General features: G+C 39.7%; 1 protein-coding gene across 1 annotated transcript; it reads left to right on the top strand.

The window, feature by feature from the left end:
- The first annotated feature begins 7 nt into the window (after window positions 1-7).
- zdhhc1 (zinc finger DHHC-type containing 1) lies at window positions 8-20,198 on the top strand. Its single transcript, XM_036535790.1, has 11 exons — window positions 8-1,152; window positions 4,384-4,602; window positions 4,806-4,981; window positions 6,393-6,494; window positions 7,503-7,627; window positions 8,005-8,160; window positions 9,881-9,993; window positions 14,395-14,483; window positions 16,443-16,557; window positions 17,018-17,120; window positions 18,291-20,198. The coding sequence occupies exons 2-11, from the start codon at window positions 4,384-4,386 to the stop codon at window positions 18,803-18,805; spliced, it is 1,713 nt and encodes a 570-aa protein (XP_036391683.1). The 5' UTR covers window positions 8-1,152; the 3' UTR covers window positions 18,806-20,198.
- The last annotated feature ends 3,224 nt before the right edge of the window (window positions 20,199-23,422 follow it).

The raw sequence follows: 23,422 nt of genomic DNA on the forward strand, positions 1-23,422 counted from the left end.
TTTCCAGGGCAGCTGGTTGCTAGCTAGCTAGCTAGCTACCTGGGAATTGAAGTCAGAGGGAAACGGAGAAGGGGAAAGGCAGGCTATGGGTGGTCATCTGCGAATGTCGTTATCCTAGCTTTCTAGTCAAATGGATCAAACAGTTTTCATCGAGAGTCGAGGTATGTGGTTGGTTAGCTAGCTTGCACATGCGGAGGAAATTTAAAGAACTTAACGTTAGCAACATAAATCCGCTCAGCTAACTAGATTTTCAAAGTCCCACGGCTAGCCAAGTTCTGTTGTCGTAGTTAAATAGCTAGCGTGGCGTTAAGCCTAACATTAGCCAAGTCACCCACAGAGAAGCACTGGCTAATGTTGGTTAAAATACTTTTCTGTTGTAGCGCCAACTAGCTTGTAGCCTTAGCAAGCTATCCGGTTAAACAAATCATATTCGCTAGCTAACTATCATTTATAGACAGTGCAGATGGAGAGATAACGGTTAGCTAACTACCTGTTCGGAATGACGCTAATACTATCTGACTGGTTACCCATTTGCATTTTACGTTAGTTACTGAACATATATACGATATCTAAACTTACACAAGTATCGCTTGAAATTTTTTATTATTATTATTATTATTATAGCCAGATAACCTCACGAGGCTGCAAGCCAAACATTGTATGGTATTAAGTAGCTTGTTAGTTAATTAGTTCATGTTCATTTTTAATACTCCAGGTCACATTAATGTTATGTGGTGTGTATTTACAAATTAGATTGGTGCTAGCAAGATAATTATCGAGGTGTCTAGTGGGACTGCTTGGTAACTGTCACAGTATCTTCGCAAGCGAGGTGCCCAGCTACATGATAGCCAGCGTGCGCTTTCCTCGCTTCAGAACTATCAGTTATGTAGCTAGCTAGCTAACTACTGTTAGCTAAAGCCCAGGTTTCGTAAATGAAGGACAGCGTGCTAAATCAGAGCTACTGTAGCTAGGTAGCGGTCGTGATCATGGAGAGAAAGAGGCTGCACTCCAAACAAAAGTACCTAGCTTTCTAGCTAGCTTACAAGGCAGGCCCGTGGTATCCCTGGCTGTCAAGAGAGGATGAGACAAGGATGCCGTCGTGGATAAGGATGCGCATTGCCCGCTGTCATCTTCCTACTCCGCACTGAGAAGGTACGTTCCATGTTTGATCGTCAAGTGATGTTTTATCCGTTGAAGCTATGGAGCATCCACGCTGGTGGTCTGTTAACGCGAGTGCTTAAACCTGCGCCCATCACTTTTATGTTATCTTGCTTATATGAAGCTGTTCGGGTGGTGTGATGCTGGATGAAGCCCATATGAAGCTGGAGTCTCCCTAGAAAATCTGAGTATGATTGTACTTTCGACATAGCGCTAAACTGGGGTTTGTCTGGTGCGCCATGGAGCTTTAGGATTTTGCACTTTCCTCAGACTATTGGAGGTGATTTTCAGCAACGTAAGCATCATATTTTTACAAAAAAGGAAAGTTTGAATGAGCTTCTGTAAATGTAGGCTAGAAGCAGTATAATTGATGGTCGAAGGGATGTTTAAGCAAGATTCTACTTCAGTCTTTAGTTAGCAAATATGTTACTACCAATGTTTCTGGCGTTGAAGGCACCATCTGGCATCTTGGCGTTTATGTGCGGTAGGTGTAGTGTGTGCAGGCTATGTATGTAAGTAGTAATGTGAGGTACAGCCATAAACTAAAATACATATTTATGCACACAGTGCGTATATAGTTTAAGAATATGTCTTAACATGTAGAGAGACCACTGTAAGGAAATTTCCCATTACAGTGAAGAAATGAAATGTGGGAACACTGTTGCAGATTAATTAAAGGATCTCTCTTGCATGAAAAAGCAGGGGCTGACAAAAAAGATACCAGGACATTCAGAAGGATATGGAGGGAAAAGAAAAAACAGTTTTAATAGCAAATTGGCCTCATGCATGGATGGTGGTGCTGTGGAGGTTCTAACACTGAAGAACAAGGAGTAGGGCCAACAATCCTGTGTTTAGAGGTGGTTAGATTTGAACAGTGCTTGTTTATAGGTGCAACCTGTCGTGTTCTGATCTTATCAGTGATCCATATCAGTTAGCTGGAGGGTCCAGACCATTAGTTAAAATATGGCTCAAGGCTTGAAAAGGTGGGGGAGATTTTTTACTGTTATGTAATGTTCATTTATTAATCTGACAAGAATGTGCACAATATAGAGAATGGATAATCAGTTTACAATTTGATCATATTTGCTAATCAACGCAAGCTCACAGCAGACATGCAAGATGCATTGCAAGTGTACATTGTAAATAATAGCTGCAAACGCTAGTTGTATGTTACGTCAGTACACACAACTTTACTGTTACACAGTAGTAATTCACAAGCAATTCAGGTATGATTTAAAATGCAGACAAAATCCAATCACATTTATATCTTCTGTGTAGTTTTTAAAATAGTTTTTTCCTCTTTGATTAGATTATCAGGCTACTTCAGTTTAAGCAAATAAAATGAAAGTAAAAAAAGTTGTATTTAGCTGGAGAACTAGCGATGGATCATTTCAGATCCCACTAGCTAACTAAAAACTTGGTCAGATACAGAAGAAGGAGTGGTTTCTACTCAGTCTACAAATGGTTTCTTTGCAACTAACATTGGCTAGTTAGCTAATACAAATTAATGTGGATGTTCCGTGTTGACATTTTATTTTACATTTTAACTTTTTCAGACCTTCATAAAAACTCAGTGAGCATGATTTTTCTCCTGAGTCTAGAAAGTGTATTTTCCTCTGCATCTTTCAACATTTAAATATGAATTAATTCTACATACATCTGAATGAAATACCTAGTTAGTTTGTGCAAAATTAGTTGCAAGCTGAATTGTTGTCAACTTTGAGCAGGTTGGTTACAGTTGAGCTGCTGGTTAGATTCAGTGCAGTCACTGTAGAACATTGTTGGAAGTGATAAGTTGCACATAAATTACTTCATGTAACACCTGCCATAGCAGTTTTAGTACATGCTGGTAACATTCTGAGGAGATTACACACAAGAACATTGTTTGCTAGGGTTACTATGTCCATGGCAATGTAGAAGCATAGTTTATTTATGTTGTATATAGTAATATGAAATCATTTCTATTGCAGTCTTGTTTAATTAGCCACCAAGTGTTCATATAAAATTGCAAGGTGTCATGCTTTCCTTTGTTTCATCATTCATAAGAATTCCCCCATATATTTTTCTCCATAGAACAATGCCACATTTGCCATGAGATGTGTAAAGACATGTTAGCTCAGCTAACAGAGATGTAAAAGGCATGTACATATGCAATTACTATGCAAAGTCATATGTCAAGAATGCCGCAAAGATGCAGCACAATTTGACCAAAGGAAGCAAATTTCCTCAAAGACAAATGCTTTGTTTAATTTTAGACATTTTCATTGTGATGTATAATTCATGTAAGATTTTACCTCTTAAAGGTTTCTTAGAAACAAACAAAAGGGTATGAACAAATGAAAGACTTTTAAAAAGTTTCAGTTTTACTTAATTAAAATGAAAAGCTTTAATCTTGGAAAAAAGCTTTTAAAGCCTGTTTTACTCCTGAAAATATATTTCAATTTATGGTAAAGAGAATAAAAGGCTCAGAGGGGAATAGCACTCAGTGTGCAAGAAGCCAGTTAAATCCCACAAATTCCCCAAATTTCTTGTTAATTCCCAATTTGACAATTCCTGAAATTTTGCTACCCTATATGGATTGTTTAAAATAGGTTTAAATTTATCTTTAAATATCTGTACCTCACCATTACCTCAGCATTCATTTTGTAATCAGTTCCCTATATTTAAATGTACAATTTGTTCTTAAAATCAGAAGGGTGAGGTTGATGGTTGATTTCACTTTGTGCCAGCAATTTATGATGAAGCCAAATTTTAATTTTATTAGGAAAAGAGAATAAAATTATGTTTACTTGTAAGCAAATATTCCAAGATGTTACGTGATGTTTAATTTGAGATTTCTTATGGTTGGATAATCTCATGGTTAATGAAAGCGGCAGGTTTGTGCATGGAGAAAATCTCTTTGAAACCATAAAAATAGAACTGTCTCAACCTGTCGGATGAACCTGAAGTCCTTCAAAGGTAGCCAGAATGACATCCATTTCTGAGTGTTGTTGAAAAATAAAGATGTTTTTTTGTTTGTTTTACTTGGAAAGACAAAATGAAGCCAAGATGCCTTGATGAATTTTGTTGAAATTTGTCATTTTCAAAGAATAATTGCCTAATAAATTGTAAATAGAGAGTGCATGTGTGCTGCTACCAGTATTTTTGATCATTTTGGACTTTGCAAATTGGCAGAATAATTGTCAACATTGCATGATTTAAAAAAAAAACATTAAATCCCTCTAGATGGATGTCTGCAATCAGAACCCCAATCGTACAGCCCCTGAGAGCATCAGTGGGCCGCGGAGGGGGGAACTGCCCCTGTGCTCTCGTACCAATGGCTGGAGCTGGCCACCCCACCCATTCCAATTCCTGGCCTGGCTCCTTTATCTGTACTTCGCTGTCATTGGCTTTGGAGTGTTTGTCCCGTTGTTACCCTCCCACTGGATCCCTGCAGGCTACATCGTATCCTTTCAATGTTGTTTCATTGTTTTTTGTTTTCTGTTTTCCTTGTGTAAAAAAGGAGGAAAAGAGACTGGATTTCTAATCAGTGAGCAGAATTTCTGCTTGTTTTTATGTACAGCAGATGATTCATTTACCAGAAAGTTTAGTGTTGTTCCTTTAATTTGTCCATATATTTACCACTGTCAGTCCTTAACTGGCACCAGTGTACTGGCGTCATGTTTGTATGTCATCTTTTCGTCCACTTGACTGCGGTCTCCATCGATCCCGCTGATTACAACGTCCGAGCCAAGAGCTACAAGGGCCCTGTGCCAGTTTTTGACCGCACCAAGCATGCCCACGTCATTGAGAACTGCCACTGTTATCTGTGTGAGGTGGACGTGTGAGTATTGAAAAGTCTTCTGATTATCATTCCTCCTTTGTGGAACCCCACTCTTCATTTCCAGGGCAAACGGATGTCAAGGTTTCATCATACCTGAGCCCTTATTGAATCAATTTGTACATTACTTGTGTTGTTCAATGCTTTCTTGATAATTTTGGCAAACATGATGGACTGGAGCTTGAGAGTCCTACTGTAAGCTGTAAAGACAGGACAGAATGAGGAACACAAGCAGAAGAGCATACACTGGTGTTTTTGTAGGGCTGCAGCTGTTCCTTACTGCGGTATTTGAAGAATGCCACCTTGCGGTTTGCGGTAATACCGCAACCAACCCCCCCTGTGTTTAATTATTCATTCATTTGACGTTACTTCTCTCTTAACCCTTTCGCTCGTACAGTCACACCTGTGTTAGCGCATATGCTAAAACCGGTGCAATTAGAACAGTAGATTCTAGCTAATTTTAGCTTTGAGGAAACAGCGATTTAACATAAAAAATATAGCAAATGCTAATTGAAAACTATGAGAAGCTTAGTAACGCTGATGAAAACATAACAAACCATGTAACGTAACTTGCGCGCTACATAGCATAAAAATAAGTTACGTGCGAAAGGGTTGCATTTCAAAATGCTAAATATTTGGTCGATTAACTTAAACCTAAAGAAATAGCTATTACACACATTTAAAAGCATTTTACATGAGTTTTGTCACGCATTATAATTAATAACCCCAGTCTATACCCATGTTTATCATACATTGAATGTTTTCCTCCATAACATTATTTGTTGACAGTTGCAGTTGCTCACTAGTTTTCAACACCAGACTCCCAAACCTCCTTAGCGTCAGTCCCCTCGATTGATTTGATTGGTCAGTCGACCAGAAGGTTACAATGACATGATGCACTTGCTAAAGGTTATGCGTATGCTCAGTGCAGAGGTCTGGGAGTTTTAGAATCGTTTTCTCATTCTTGTGTGGAGAGATTTAAAAAACACATGTACTGTGGACATGATCCTTTTCAAAACTGATAGAAAAAAGTGAGTTTTCGAAAATATCCGGATACGTGTAGACAAGGCCACAGACCAAGCCGAAAGCTACATGAGGATGGCTGCACGGTATTTTGACGGTAATGGCGGTGACGGGCTCAACACCGCAGTACACCTCCTAATACCAGGGTATGGCAGTGATGTGGTTATTGTTGCAGCCCTAGTGTTTAGTCTCTTGTTGCCAGTTAAGAACAGCCAATTGTGTATGTTCTGCTGAACAGTGCTCGTGTTCCACATGTTCATTTTTAATGAGTAGGATAGGTTTTGGAGAAAACAAACCAGCATCCAAACACTTCTCATATTATCTGATGCTATTGTATCCAGCTAGTCGTATGCCTTGTGTCACATGTTAATGTTAAGCTTTTGTTATTAAGGAGTCCAAAATCGAAGCACTGCAGTGCATGTAATAAATGCGTGGCCAGCTTTGATCATCACTGTCGATGGCTGAACAACTGTGTGGGCAGCAGGAATTACTGGTGAGTCCACGTGCTTCCCTCACACTGCCTCAGCATTATACTATTACACCATTATACTCAAATTACTTGCAGACATTCTCTTTTTGTGGTACACAAATGCATTTGGACTAAACAGCAGAGTGAAAAAACTAATATGTGAAAGACCTCCCAGAATTTACTATATGAATGTAAATTTAAGTGATTAATATTATTGTTACTAATCACACTTGAAGGGTGATAAATGGATCACACACTCAGTTATGTTCCAGATGTGTAGTTATTTGTTTTGACATAAAGCCATAAAAACAGCCCATATTTCAGTAGTGAGCATACCTTTGTCAGGGTTAGTTCAGTCAGTTCTTCTAGTATACTTTTCTGATTACTGTCCCCTTTACTTTTTAAAGGTGTGCATTCACTGTTTCATAAATTGTAGTAAAGTAAAACATTACGATATCACATTAATGGATAAAGCTGTTTTTAAAAAGCCCAGAAAGCAGTAGTAATCATTTCTGTTAGCTATAGATTTACACATTACAAAAGTCAGTTGTGCTCTCATGGGCCAACTGCTTACTGAAAATAATCCTGTTTGAAGACGTGTGTCCAGATGCAGCGCAGGTTGATATTGGGGTGTATTACAACATCTGTTGGGAGCGTCAGCATTCTAGGCCTGAAGGATGCCAGAGCAGGCTTTATTTTTCCAGATAGTATAACTCAGAGCGCCTGCAGCTTGGATCCAGAACCCAGCCACACTCACTTGTCCGGGTTTGTCATGATTACAGACGGTCAATATGACATCCCTTCACTTATCTGAAACACCTTCTTGTCCTTTGGATTGCAGATTAGATTGCCATGCCTAGAAATGTGAGTGCCCACTGGTGATTGAACTCTGCAGGCATTTGTTAACAAGGCTATTCCAGTTCATCATCGTATTTCATTAGCAAAGATCAAGTACAGTTTGTAACCACAGTCAGAGCGGCGTACGTGTTGGGCATCTAACATCTCTTTATCTTTTTTGTTCTTCTATTTTAGGCTTTTCCTCAACAGTGTGATTTCTGCACTACTTGGCATATTTCTTGTTGTGATCATTGCCAGTTATGTGTTTATAGAGTTCTTTTTGGATCCCTCAAAGCTTCGGTCTGACAAGCACTTTCAGGGTAAGCCGACGAGACCTAGGTTTATTTATTCCTGTTATTCCTCACTGGTAAAATTCATTTTATATGATGCAATTGAAAATATGTCTTCTCCCTTTTTTAACTCAACACTATTGTGAACATGAAGCTTTATTTCAAATAACTTTTGTTGGCATGACAAAATGAAAATGATCACATGAGGATGAAAACACGTTACATAGAGAACGCTGATATCTCAGTGTGACTACCGTAAAAGTCCTGGATTGATATGGGTGTTGCTTATTCTGCCAGTGTTTGAACAGTTATATGGAGATGTCTGTGTGGTAAATATACCAGAGGCAGAGGAAAAGGTCAGATACAGTGTGTTGACTATACTGTGCTGTCTCTCTGTTTGCCCATAGTGAAAAATGAAACAGTGGTGTGGTTTGTGTTCCTGCCTGTGGCTCCTGTATCCACCACTGGCCCAGCCATCCCTGCCTTGGCTGGTATAACTATTGCACTGGGACTGCTCTCAGCCCTGTTGCTAGGACACCTGCTGTGCTTCCACATCTACCTTAGTGAGTGTTCACGTCTGTACTGTTTACCTCTTTGCCATTACCCTTCCCTAGTGATCTACCTCTGCAAGTGTACACTTCTATTGTGTCCTACCTCAATGAGCAGACACTTCTTTAGGCTTTAAATCTGTAGGATCCCCCAGAACACAAGCCATAAACCTGGATAAAATAATTCTGATGTAGTAATGGACAGTAATGTACAATGAGTACATGCTTCTGTGTCTGTTGTGGTCATTGCATTTTTTTGCCTTTCTTATTGTATATACCTTCCATACATTACATTCCTTTTTTATAACAATGTGTCACAATGTTCTATGTTCAGGTGCCATACTTAAAAAAGATTGAAAGTAGAACAGGAGAATGGGTGAGGTATACAGTTCTGCATGGCTGGCTACCGTGTGGAAAATAAACGTTGTAAAGAATTTGAAAACACGCTGTCATTGTTTGGCCAGTTCACCTGTATACTTTGTCAAATATCTTTGGGCTGAGAAAGAACTGTCCTATGAATTGTCTGCTCAGAATTTAATGGTTCCAAAATGAAGCTGCATGTGTTGAAATATTCTAGCAGCAGAACCACCTGTAAAGCTACATACCTCCACAAGGTGGCAGGAGAGACACAGTTGAAAAGGTTAATCAGCTTCTCATCACATCCAGTTTGGAGGCAGCAGCAGCATAATCTGATATGCGCCTTTGACAAATGTAGAATATAGTGGGCCACCAGTGCCATTTTTTGTTTTGGCTTGGAGTAAAGGGGATAGGTACAAAAATACAGCAGTTTCCATTTTGTCCTCATCATTCAGTTTTCAGTATTCAGCACATTTTCCTCATCAAAAAGTGTCTTATTTGGCAGTCTGATTTGGGCAATGTTTTCCTTGGTTACAGCCTTAGCTATCACCCCTCCAATGCAAAAATATTTCTTGTAACCAAGGCCACCACTTGCACATAAAATGCTTGTTGTGTAAATAAATTATTTTCTGTCAGGAATTATAAGCGGCCATGAATTGTAATGTAATGAAATGGTTCATGTGGCATACATAAACCGATGAGGTGAGGAAAACAAGTTTTCCTCTGCAGAATTATGATACTTATCACCAGTCATCAATTCTCTGTGCCCTCTTGGGCTACTGAAATACAGTTCAGAGGAGTCCACTATCAACACTGTAGCTAAATGTGTCTTTCTCTGTCAACAGCTGCAGCAGATTACTGAACACTTGCAGACTTGGCAATACGCATAGTTGTATTTTTGACAATATATAAGTGGTTTTGAAATTTTATGTTGTAAATGCACATTTTTTCCTGGTGTACATTTAGCACTACATACTCTTGCTCACTTGTATGTTGTATGTAGGGCTTTGTAAGTGGTGGTCTGAGGAACTGTTTGTCAGTTTTCCTCAACAGTGCAAGCTGTAGTTAAGTCCCCAAGACACACCATACCGCTACCACCACACTTCAGCATCAGCTGTGTGTGGAGTTGCTTGAAGTGTCATTGTGTTTTAGATGGCAATAGTTTTGTTTGCCTCAACATTGAAATCACACTGTTTGTTACAAGGTATTTGTCAAGGCATCAATATTTAAAGAAAAAACTGATTAACATGTACACTTCTAGGCATGAGGCTACTTAAGTTCCTCAAAAATGTGAAATTCACAGCCCCTTTTCAGTGCTGTTAAATAACTATGTCTAGGTTGCAAACAGACCTCCTGTTTGGCTCTTGTGTTCATTCAGTGTGGAACAGGCTGAGCACATATGAGTACATCATTCGTCAGCGACATCGCCAGGATGCCAGAGATTCAAATAAAGTCCCTTCTGGACCTGATCCCGGGCCTCCAAAACTCAAGGTACAGACCCTTACATTTGCACCACGAAATCCAAAAAACATGTCTGTTCCTCCTATCACTGACACAGAGCTACTGTCCATAATGTTCATTATTTGCAGCAATGCAAATAATTAACAGTCTAGACAGTAGCTACTGCTGTTTTTTATTTTGTTTTTGTTTTTTTTACATTTTTTATGCATATCAATGTTAGATGCATGTCACATTTGAGGATTCTGTTGAAGATTCTGAACTGTCAGATACTTCAGGCCTACAGAGCCTGAATGAATTACAATGTCAGATAGCTAAAGAGAAGAATGTGATGAGATAACATTATTCTGAATGCTGTTTGTATGGGTTATGGCTGGATCCTTATTGTGACCGATAGTTAGGAGATTAGTGTTCATACTACCTCTCTCTTTCTCTTACACTATTTTTATATATTCCTATTTATTACAATATATTTAATTCATTTTATTTCATTTTAATTTCTGACCTGGCACAAGGCCAATCTAGTTATAGTGGCTATAAAGGCTGTTTTATAGAAAATATTAATAAATTCTGATGGCTGAGTCATAGCTAGCCATTCATTACATTGAGGTTGGTTTTTGTATGTTTGTTTGATTCTTTTTTGTGATTTTGGATGCATTTCACGCTTAGATTTGTGATGCTTCTACATACCTTTACATCTCTGAGCAGGGCAGTGTTTTCTAAAGGAAACAATGTTATTGCACTTCAGAATGCACATTCGATCTAAATCAGCATTTTTTTGTACAGACAGTAAAATCAGATTTGTTTACCAAAGGATATCAAGTTTTACAGTTGACATAGTTGATGTAGCATGGGTATTTCAAAAGTTAAGCCTAAACAGAAGTGAAATACAAAACAGAAAACTGTCTGTTTTAGACTGTCTATTAAACTGTAATCAGGACCATTTTCTAGTCAAATATCAACCGTTCACTGTTGCCAAGACTGTATGAGGGAAGAGTATCAGTTTATCCAGTATTAAACAAACCAAGATTTTTAATCCTGTGAGAACTACATTCAACACTTGCAATTTCACAGCTCAAATGGAACACATACCAACATTAGTGTCAAAGGCTGAGAAGTGCTCTGATGCAGCAGATTTGTGGACAGCTGAGTGTGTACCCTTGTACTTAACAACAAGCGTAAATGAGTAGACACTTGTAGTGAGGAGGTCTGGGGCAGTGGAGTGGAGTGGAGATTATGCTTCCCTGAGCTCTGTGTGGAATACAGGGCTAGACTGTTTCCAAACAGTCTGCTCTTACAAGATTAACATTGCACCTACCCCAGTTAGTAAGTGTGGGCTTCCATGGTAGAATGTCAAACGTCCAATGTAAGCTTAGCATTATTTAACCGCTTAAAGGAAGTCGTCTGTAAGTAGGATTTTGAATAATTTTGATGTACTGTACCTGTTCATGTTTCAGTCAGCTTTTCAGTGGAAGATAAAATTGTTGTGGTAATTATTCGATTTTCTTTTACTTCCACAATATGAAATATTTGGGTTTGACTTTAATTAGTAATGTTTACAGCTTGAGCACGTGGTGAAGGATGTACCAGACGTTATGAGCTACGTTTTTCATAGTATTATGGAGATCTGTGGCATCATCCTCATAGCACTGTGTTAATAGACTTCCTTAATATACCATGAATAATGTGTATGATAAACCTATATTCCACTTGGAGGTATATCTGCTGTATTTCTTTTTATGGGTGAAAATATAGAAGTGAATGAGCAGCACTTTGAAAACGGTGCACACCCGCTTCACAAATGAAATCGCTTCTCTGGGGTGACTGTTTGAATTCCTGGAAGATCATACAGAATGGCCAGACTGCCGCATGTAGCAAGACCCAAGTTTGTCAGCTGCCTCGTCATGTTGGGGCATGTTGTGTATTCCCAGAACTAACCGATTCCTTCTGGTGGCCCTGGTAGAGTTCTTAGAAGGTAGCTGCTGTTGGGCATTTGTTGTTCTGTTTCCAAGGCCTAACCAGTGCTGAAATTCACAGGCTGTTGTTTTTGTTCTGCCCTTTAGTTCATATCTATAACTGATTCCTCCCAGCCAGATGGTACAGTCATTCACATCCAACTGTGTTAATCTGGAATCTGTTGTCATTCTTAACATTGCAATAGTAGGAATCCATATTGGAAGGCTCCCAATTTCTTTCAGTAATGAAGAACAAAAGCTAGTTAAGAAACCCTGGTTCCATAACCTGCTTCTTGCTTCTGCTTATTTCTTGCTGGTGGAAAGCCCACAATCTTCACAGCTATTGCTTCCCAGCTTCTTCTCTCTGCTAATAGGGCTAGTGTTACTCATTCTTTTAAGTGTGTTCTGGATTAGTGAGGAACATTTATACAGACTGCAGTCTTAGCTGAGTTATGCACATTGTCTGTTTTTTGGATTTAATGCTGGTTTTTAATGCATTGTTGCAGGGAGGTGGATGCAAAGTGTCACTCTCAAATTACAGAGGGGAAATGTCACACATTGATTGCAGAGCAGGACATTTTCTTTGTGGTTAAAATGCTGTTAAATAAGTTTCTTGTTTTTATATCTACCAAATTGGAAGAGGAGATATTAAATCTGGCAGTATGTTTGAAGCTACTCTTTATCTTGTAGGTGAATTGGCTGCAGGTAATTATTTTTGATTTATGGTTGTGTAGACAGTGTACTAAATACACAAAATCATCTCTTTCAACTGCTAAATGTATGATGTGACACTAGAGATGTACTCGCAAGCATTTAGCATGTAGCACTCTGCACGTGAAATCTGTGAGGTTTCTCACTGCGTGATCTTTGACAGATGAGGGAAATGTTCCAGATGCATAATGCCAAACCAAAGTTATTCCAGTGTTTTTGGAATGATACTAGCAAATGTGATGTCATTGTGTATCCCTGGAGATTGGTCTGTAATGGGTGTGATAATGAGGACAAATGATTTTCAGCACTGAGCATCCAAGGGCTATCAAAACATTCTCAGGAAGAATTTTTATAGATCTTGAACACTGTGAGAGGAAAACATCACACGGACGCCACACCAAATAAACAAAGGACATGGGAAATGCACAGGGAACACAATGAGGTAATTTCCTCTTCCTGAATAGAATACCAGTCACCTGATTTATATTGAGCTGTGCTATGATCAGTCCACCTTTCTGCAGTAGTTGGTTACATCAGTGGCAGTCTGATTGGTAAGAACATAATCTGAATTTAAAAGAATCTGTTTTCCTCCATAATGTTTGCTAAAACAAAATTAAATGCCAACACTGAAATGTGTGGCAGGAATTACAGCACCATGTAATTTTACAGGTATATGAAGTATACGAATTGTGTATGCATGCTGGATAATGGGAGTTCCAATAAACGCTATGGATATAACACTTTTAACAGTGCTTTGTTTAACATAATGTGTAGAAGTGTATTGTAGGTGTTCAGTTAATGTTCATATGCGTTTATAATGCAGATAATTGTTAAAACTTAACTTTAAAGTCCTTTTGTTTTTATGAAGCCGTAGTACAAAGGCTAACAGTCTGTAGCACAGAAAATGTTGAAGTTAAATGTTTGAGTAGTTTTTACTCACCAACCTATGTTATGAGTAGTGGTGGACCAACCCATGACTGTTTGAATTAGATCACGGTCCCTCTGTTGAGTGTTTGTTTTAGTGGTACACACGGTTGCATAGTGCCAGGCCACACTGCAGCAGCCAGACATGGTGTTTGCAGGACTGGACTGATTTACTTCCCTATCCCTGTCTCTCCCTGTGATCTCAGGCCATGTTCCCCCCTTGGCTGTCAGGCCAACGTAACCATGGCAACTAACATTTAGGCTTGGCATCGGCAGTGTGTGACAGAACGCAGGTCCTGCACAACCACCTGTGCTAGGCACCAGCACAAAAGATTCCTGTCTCAACCCAAACTTCAGTGGGATACTGTTATTAACAGAAGTTACTGTGCCTAAACGCTTGTCATTAAGCAATGCTGAAAACATCTTTATATTAAGTCAAACACACAATTTCCTTATTAGTATGAACATTACGTACCACATGGAGCCGCTCATTTCATGGTTTCAATTAAAATGGCAGTAGAAATTAAATGTAAATTGGAACAGCTCTCGAAGGTTACTGCTATGATTACATGCAGTTTTTTATTGTGTCACTTTATAGCGTAATCCTTCTTTGTAAGGCATATTCTGTTTGTTACGTTAAAGCATCTCATTCACTCCCTGTAACTAAAACATGGAAAGCAGTGTATATGTACATTTACATCAAAGATTACTATTAAGAAGCTTTCAGGTGAATCATCCCTGTGTATGTCATCCCCCCCATCGCGTCTGTCAGTCTGCTGAGCACAGTGTTTAATAGCAAAGTTGTTTTTGACCACTCTCTCCTTTCTGTGTCTCCCTCCATTAGGATGGAAGTTATTCAGGGACGCTGGGCTATACTAATCCTGAGATGGATGTGGAGGATCCCACCACAGTGGCAGCTCGGAGAGGACCAGAGTAAGCCATTAGCAGGGACTGTTTTCTTACATGGCCACAGATTTACTAGCAGCGTTTATTGAGTGATTAAATTTATGGATGGAAATAAGGCTCACACTGCAAAGCACTATGAGGCGTTTCACTTTCTGCAAAGGGTTGTGCTCTTCCGAATGCTGGAAGTCACCAGAGTGTGTTGCGTGCTTCCTGTTTAATAGTAAATGTACATACACAGTTGTACAAACTGGTAAGGGTCAAATTGTCATGTATCTGGATTAATCATTTTAGACAAAAAAAGTTTTTTTTAGCTTTTTATGCAATTACTGAGTCATATACATGATTCAGCAGTTCAGCAATGTTTAGTAGAAAAATATCTTTTTGCTGCACTCATTTTTTTGTGAAATGTAAATGTATCTGACTGTAGTTCGTGGAAGTGTGATGTTGAATCATTGTGATTTGTTCTTGTAAAATGAGTATTCTTTGTTATTGTCGTTGCGTATTTTGTGCACAGCTTTCTAAAGGTCTTTACACATACAGGGCGACGCTGTATGTGTAAAGACCTTAATTCCAAAATTAAGTAACTTTCTAATTTCAAAATTACGCAAACTAAGCCTGTCTGAGGTGATCTGCACTTCACAAGCAATCCCACTAGGCCAGTTTGTACTTGTTTCGTGATATATATGAAACAACATTACGTTTAGCATTAACAATAATTTCATAACAGCGATGACAGAATAGGCTGCCTTGTTGTTGGCATGGAGACCAGTTTTCTTTGGGAAAAACAAAATACAGTAAATCAAATTATTTTCCCATGACTTGAATGACGTGAGAAATGGAAGTTAACGGTATCTGTTGAACTTCAACAGCAATGAACTGTATTCTGCTCAGACATTGAACATTGTGCATGGATGAAATGTAAACATGGTGGGCATGCACTGGGTCTATTATAATACATTTCTTTGAGACACGGGGGATGTGGGTAGGTCAGTGCTCTCCTCCCTCCCTGGTTCCAGGCCTAATTGAGCACAGTGTGGTAATGTTAAGAAAAAAGGGCTACCTGTGCCCTGTGCTCTCAGGTGTTGCCCATTACCATTGTGGTTCTTACAGCACCCAGATGTGGAGAAGTCACAATATAGTATTCAGTGTTATGGGAGGTGTGTTTGTGCCTGTGAATTTATATGGGACATGAGCCAAAAATATTTTTATTCTTGGCCTTAGGGTTTTAGCATGCCCTCTAAGCCAGTTGCCATGACAGCCAAATTTACAGGCTTGTTTTGTGTAGATGTTAAGTCTGATTACACTGCAATACTCATCAACGTGAATTAAGAAGCCTTGAGGATGCTTAAGGTTATTGTGGGGCATATTTTAAGCACATGGTGACTTCCAAAGCACATTGAACACTGTATTCAGTAGTAAGTCAACAAACTCTCTATGCTGTTTCAAGATGTAGTTAGATTCATAAATAATTGAAATAACATTAACAGTGTATTGTTTTAATTAGATTAACTGCAAGGCAAAAAACAGTAATAATAGTGCACTGTATGTAGGGTTAGTCTTAAATTAATTCATGAACATTTCCTTTTCACACAGTTAAAATATGAATTTGATTATGTCAGTCTGCTTTGAAGTTTGAATCTGAGGCATTTGTATTACGGTCATGGTGATCGTCAGTTATTGTCATGTGGCATGGACTGAGACTGCATTACATTGATAAAGGATCAAATGCAAACACCACACCAAGGCTTTTTTTCATACCTTAGAGGGTTTCTGTTTAGTACCAGCCAAATTTGCTTTGGTTGAGTCAACATTCCTGAAGAGAACATGTCATGGCACTGTCACCTCTGAAATAATCGGCATTCAGATGACAGGTGTCTTAGCGTGGAAAGAGTAGTGGATGGAAGCTAAAGCTGTAATCCTCTCTGTGGCCCTTTGCCGTTTGTTCTTGTTCTGATTGTCCTTTCTGGCCTGTTTGTCGGGATCTAGCTTCTATGGCAATGGCAGCGTGAGGAGTTCATCCAACAGAATGGCTGAGGAGGAGCCCCTCCCCACCATCTCAACAGAGCACAAACTGGCCCCCCGCCCGCAAAAACGCACACAGGTAAGAGAGGGGCACAGCCATTACCTCAAATGCACCCCCCATCTCACACACACATATGTAAAAGGGCATAGGTTCTGCCTTAATGTGATGCCCTCCACTACCGTTTCCCTTTGTTTGAGCTCTACAATCATGGTGTGCACTGGCTTTTGCCTGCTGTGTTCTGACACCTGGTGTGAGCTGCACTAATCTGGCCTGGTGTCAGATAATCTGCTCTGGCAGTCTGGTGGTGAGCAATCTGGCTGCCTGCAGCAAAAGGCATGTTGTGTCCTATGTCAGGTACTCATGACCTAACCAGTACATAATGTACTTATGCTCAGGTGATAGAGTAAGTGTTATGTAGAATGTGGACAAAAGGTTGGAAGGTAGGTCATTCTAATGAAAGACTTCCAGCAAACTAGCCACCATATGTTCAGGATGGCCAATATTATACTGTGTGTGATTCTCACATGTTTCACTGAAGAAGAAAAAGAAGAAGGTGCATAAAGTTCCCGCAGAGGTGATCAATGAGCGTCCAATGGAGAGCAGCGGCAGCAGAGCCCCCCCTCCCAAACCTGCTGAGCCTGGTAGGAAAGAACACGCCTGTGTGCAAACACACACACATAGAGCAATGACGCATCTTCTTTCATCAGTTCAACTGTACTGTTGCTTCACTGCTGTCACTTCTTTTAAATTATCCTGCCATGTTATCTCTTACTTGAAGCGAATGGTATTCATTAAATTGCATGCTACCATCTTTATCAGACATAGGGTCAGGTATATAGATATATTTTTAATTTAAAGCTTTAAGTCTTCAGTTTAGAAATACCTTAAGGGGAACTTCTATAGTAACAGCGATTGCAACAGAGACCTGCAGTTGTGATTGCCAGACCATAATTCTTTCCTTATTACTTATTGCTCTATCAAAATAAGATTTATTAGGGTGTTATGTAAGTGTATTAAGATATATCTATATGTAGTATATAAGATGTGACTGTCTGATAGTAGTGGGCTGCTTGCTGAGTTACTGTCGTTCATCTCTTCATTGTGAGCTACGGTCTCTGTAACATCACATGAGAAGGATGTTGGCCGCTTTTAGGCATCACATTTTTTCACATTTGCTTGTCGTTGAAGTTGTACTCAAGGCAGTGACAAATAAAACGTACTTACAGAAGGCTTCAAGCGAATAAACAGAGGAAGAGAGGAGCTCTGTTGAATCATTCTGTTTTCACTCCCAACTAATCTTTTATTGTGTAGACTTTGCTGTTATATTGTCTTGGGAAGGCAAGCGAGTTTTGAGTTTTCAAATGGCATTCTGTTTGGCTACTACATTTGATGCATATAAAATATCCAGCAGCCTCTGGCATGTTTCACAATTGCATACACTGCCATTAAGTGAGACACTTTATTTCTCTTTTCCTTTAAAGCCGAAAACATATAACATAAATCCACTCTGAATACCATGGTACTGTTCTTTTATCTTGAAACTGCATGAGACTTCAAACAGTATTGTGCATGCTGCAGTGAAGTGTTTCAGGGGCTGTGTCATGCAGAGTTTTTAAATCACATTCATTTGTAAATGTGTAGGTATACGCAGGTGTTTACATTATTCATTCAACTGTAAAAGGTAGTATTTTTCTAAGTGTTCAGGTATCCCACGCTATGGTCCCGTGAAACTGCAAAGCTCATCCCTAGCGTAGTATGTGCTAGTTCTGTAGTTGAATACTGCTTGCTTGTGTGTCCCTGCTCTCCTGTAGACCCCAGTGTGAGTGCAGCTACTGTGGTGGCCTCCCTGAGCCAGCACCTCCCCTTCCCAGCCTTCCCCCTGCGCGCCTCCTTACCCCCGCTGGCCCCTGTGCGACCGGCTGGCCCTCCAGCTGAGTATCACTCTGACTCTGCAGAATCACTGGAGGAAATCCCAGTGGCCCTGGCACAACTCGGCAGCGCTGCTGTGGCGGGACACAGAGACTCAGGAGCTGCTCTTGCCCCGTCTTCCCAGCGTGCTCTGCTCCCTTCTGCTACGCACCAGCCCCTGCCCTCTCCCCAGCCCAGGACCAAAAGGAAGGTGTCCTCTCGAAAGCTGGGTGAGCAGAGGTTTGAGATGGTTCCCCAGGCACCCACGGTGTTTGTCAGCAGGAGCAGTGGAGAGCCAGCAGACCCCAAGGAGAGCTCTGGTGCTGAGGAGCATCTTGGCTCTCTCGGGAAACGCCGGCAAATGCACAAAAGGAGTGTGGAGGAGCCCAGCTCCAGGACAGGTACACCGCTGGCTTAGAGCAGGCCAGCAGCGACACTCCACCAGGACACAGCAGAGGACCCTGGCTGCTGTTTTACACTGTAATAGGTTGCGTGTCTCACACTTGTCACGTTGCTTTGGAATGGAAAATGAGACAACTCAAGGTGAAGAATTACATTTTGACACAGCCTATGCAAACACTACACAAGCAGAAGAAAAGCAACTGGAGTGTTTTCTCAAGCTCTGTAATTCCAAATAGAGCTGCATTTTTAAAATATGTTAACCACTACTCATTTTTATGATAAATTATACTTGCACTTAGATCACTGTAGCATTGCACCACTATATATTTTCTTAGTAAATGTTTATTTTCATTGATTTTTAAAATATTTATTTAACTTTGTTAAATGCCAAAGGTTATACACTGTGTACAATCTTTCAATGAAGGACCCTGTGTTGATATCTGTGAAACTTGCTTTCCTCCCCTCAAGTCTGTACTACAATTGTTACCAGAAACCTTAATTTTTTATCATTGTTTTTTCATGAAAAAAATGCAATTTTGTCTGTACATTTTCTCTACTTGTGTGTCCTGTAGTTGTATATTTCTTGCCAGCTGGGGTCTCATTTGTCAACCATGCATACACACATTTCATCCTAAACTCTGCGCAACATTACTTTTACACATGTGATTTACAAAAAAGTTTTCTGAGAAATTTGCTATCATCTTGGCAATTTCAGACTGGCCATAAGAACATAACCTCATGACTGGATGATAAAAAGGCTGAGGAGAATCACAACATCTATTACATCTAATAATATTGACAGCTGTATGGATGTCAGAGCATAGCATTTGCTGAGGCATACTGTTACGTGTGAATCGCTAACAATCATATAATGTCATTAGTATGATGACTATTCATTCTTTTTCTATTATTGCAAGTTGTTCAAAAGTAATGGTAAGTGACAAGACATAATCAATGCCACATTCAGGTGGCATTCAGTCATGCTGTCCCTGTGGACATACAGGTGCTATCAACCCTTGGCTTGTTTGCCACCAGTACGTGTGAGTGTGAGCTTCTGGAGAAGTTGGGGATATCCTAGCCCTCTTGAAGCATCTCTATGTTCTTTATGACAAGTCCCACAATTATGGAATGCCTCTTTAGACAGTTGTGAGTTGGAGAGGACCCAGTCTGAATGAGACTGCCATCCAATGGTATCCCATTGGTAGGACATGATGCAGCTGTGAAATATTTGTGTAATATTAGATCTTTCCAAAATTTTATTCTTTTATAATGCACTGTATGGTACTAATGGTGCACAATTTGCATTTGACTCTATGGAGCCTCAAGCCTCCTTGGCCTGTTACTTTTGATGAGTGTTAAACAGTCTGTTAAACTGACGGTTTGTAATAATGATAATGACATTCATTTTGATCAAGACAATCTCAGTTGTTATATTGTGTATATATGTTGAATTTACAGCATTGGTAAGTTGCTGCTAAGAAGGATTTTTCCTTTAATTTGACTCACAAAACAACATTTTTCCTTCTAACTCAAATTCCAATATTAGAATTTCTAGTCATATTCATATCTGAAAAGTTTTCTTTTTCCTTATTACTGTGAGGCTGTTGTGTCATACACCAGGTCAAGGGTTGGCACCTTATTCTTAAGAGGATAATGTAACCGTCATTGTAGTGGTTGGAGTTGTTTTTTGTGCAAAAACAATCACTTGGGCATACACGGGAGAGTGTAGATGACTCCTGAAGAGTGTAGGATTTCTCAGTACTCAGTTGATTTAAACTCAGTTGTTTAAATGCATGCCTATACATTTCATACACATAGTTGATAAATCGGACATCACACATTCTATGTTTACTTCACAAGAATTAATACATTGGTAGCTCTACATACACGTTGATAAATGAGACCCCTGGTTTCTGTTGTAGATGGTTCTTTTAAGTACTGTGGGACATTTGTTTCAAATTAGTGATTAACTGTAAGAGAAAGCCATAGTGGGGCCCTTGTGGGTGCACACAAGTGCAGATTATAGTCTCTATTGACCAGATTAGTGCTAAATAGCAGTGCATCACAGCAGATACATTCTTGACTTTGACAGAGTACTAGCCAACATTAAAGTCAAAGACAATGATCGTGCCTCTAATTATCCATTTAGTACAAATTGGAGAGGATGAGTATATGTGCAGTGGTTGTGTCTGACAGATTTATCTGAAGTATTTCAGCTGAAGTAGTTGATCCCACAGTATGTGATACTCCCCTATTTGTTACTTAGAGAACAAGAGTTAGTTCCAAGGGGACTTCAGTTCTGCTAGTTTTAAGTGACACTTATCTTCAAGTTATAAGTAGAATTCCCGAAGAACTACTTCTACTGTCATAAAAATTGCATTTATTTAATCTCTTTGTTGTACTTAATATTTGTCGTTAACATTTATAACCACTTCCTTTTCTACCTACACAATTAGGTTACACCTACAATAAATCTGAATCATTTATGGCCTTGCATTTTTATAGTGCTTTTTATTGTCATATCACCTAGTGTTACTAGATACATTGCCTCTCCTTTTCATGTGGTAGTGACTTCTGAAACCTGTTCTGAGGATGCAGATACAATAGGAAACATTTACACCTCGATCGTGTTTCACTGATAATTGGAAGGATACAAATCACACATGAGGTGATTAGTAGCATAAAACACTATACTGGTATAATACGATAACTATATATTATAGTGTGTCATATAATACAAGGTGCTTTAGCAATTCTGCTGGTTTTTCTATCACAGCTTCATTTTTCCTCTCTCTGTTAAATACTAAAATACACTCACTCAGCACTTTATTAGGAACACCTGTACACCTACTTATTCATGCAATTATCTAATCAGTCAATCGTGTGGCAACAGTGCAATGCATAAAATCATGCAGATATGGGTCAAGAGCTTCAGTTAAAGTTCACATCAACCATCAGAATGGGTAAAAATGTGATCTCAGTGATTTCGACCGTGGCATGATTGTTGGTGCCAGACGGGCTGGTTTGAGTATTTCTGTTACTGCTGATCCCCTGGGATTTTCACGCACAACAGTCTTTAGAGTTTACTCAGAATGGTGCCAAAAACAAAAAACATTTCAGCAGTTCTGCGGACGGAAACGCCTTGTTGATGAGAGAGGTCAACGGAGAATGGCCAGACTGGTTCGAGCTGACAGAAAGGCTACAGTAACTCAGATAACCACTCTGTACACTTGTGAGCAGAAAAGCATCTCAGAATACACAACACATAGAACTTTGAGGCGGATGGGCTACAACAGCAGAAGACCACAGGTGGGCACAGGCTCACCAAAACTGGACAGTTGAAGACTGGAAAAACAGCCTGGTCTGATGAATCTCGATTTCTGCTGAGGCACACAGATGGTAGGGTCAGTATTTGGCACCAGCAGCATGAATCCATGGACCCAACCTGCCTTGTGTCAACAGTCCGGGCTGGTGGCGGTGGTGTAATGGTGTGGGGAATGTTTTCTTGGCCCGTTAATACCAATCAATCATCACTTGAATGCCACAGCCTATTTGAGTATTGTTGCTGACCATGTGCATCCCTTCATGGCCACAATTTACCCATCTTCTAATGGCTACTTACAGCATGATAATGCACCATGTCACAAAGCAAAAGTCATCTCAAACTGGTTTCATGAACATGCCAATGAGTTCACTGTTCTTCAGTGGCCTTCCCAGTCACCGGATCTGAATCCAATAGAACACCTTTGGGATGTGGTAGAACGGGAGAACCTGCAGAAACTGTGTGATGCAATCATGTCAACATGCACCAGAATCTCAAAGGATTCTAACATCTTGTGGAATCCATGCCACGAAGAATTGAGGCTGATTTGAGAGCAAAGGGCGGCCCTACCTAGTATCATTTAGTGTTCCTAATAAAGTGGTCAGTGAGTGTATATCATACAAATCACCATGCAGCATAGCACAATGTAAAACCAGACTTCCTCTCCCATGAGCCACACTGATTTTGGTTCAGTAATAACATTCGCTGTTAATATGGACTTTGCAATCACTTATGACCTGCTACTTATAGGATAGTGATTTTGCATTTCCATCCACCCCAGCAAGCTACTGTGTGCTGTCATTCAGTTTTAAACTTAAGAACAGACACAACCGTTGGTGAAACAGAAGGAGAAACCTCCAAAACTTTGGATTTGATTTAAACGGTCTGCTCCACTGATGTTTATTGAAATAATTGAAATGTGGAGTCTCTTTAAAGCCAGATACAACACCACATGTCTCTGTATTTCTTTTGCTTTGTGCATTTCCTCAAAAAGGAAAATATTTTTGAAGACATATTTGCTCATTCTGCATGGAGGTCTGTTCATTGTGATAGAGAGTGGTTGTAGTCAGAACATTAACCATCTACACAGTTGGGGATTTTTGATTCTTCACACTTAATGAAATAATTCTAAGCTGAAGAGCTTGGCAGAGCAGACTTATTGGAAACCGTCCACAGCTGCGGACTCTTCCGTTTATAGGTGTTTTCCTTCCTGTTGGAAAGCAAGCCAGGTCACTACATGCTTTCTGTTTATACGGTTAACCATTCTGTTTGGGATCGTTTTTTCTGGCAGTGTCCCTGTCGGTTCAGCTG

Source organism: Megalops cyprinoides, chromosome 8 (assembly GCF_013368585.1).
Source record: "Megalops cyprinoides isolate fMegCyp1 chromosome 8, fMegCyp1.pri, whole genome shotgun sequence".
Taxonomy (NCBI): Eukaryota; Metazoa; Chordata; class Actinopteri; order Elopiformes; family Megalopidae; genus Megalops; species Megalops cyprinoides.

Coding starts and splice junctions, on each gene's coding strand:
- zdhhc1 (XM_036535790.1), top strand. CDS start 4,384: ATGGATGTCTGCAATCAGAACCCCAATCGTACAGCCCCTGAGAGCATC. Junction 9,994..14,394: donor CCGGGCCTCCAAAACTCAAG/GTACAGACCCTT, acceptor TCCCTCCATTAG/GATGGAAGTTATTCAGGGAC. Junction 14,484..16,442: donor GCAGCTCGGAGAGGACCAGA/GTAAGCCATTAG, acceptor GTCGGGATCTAG/CTTCTATGGCAATGGCAGCG.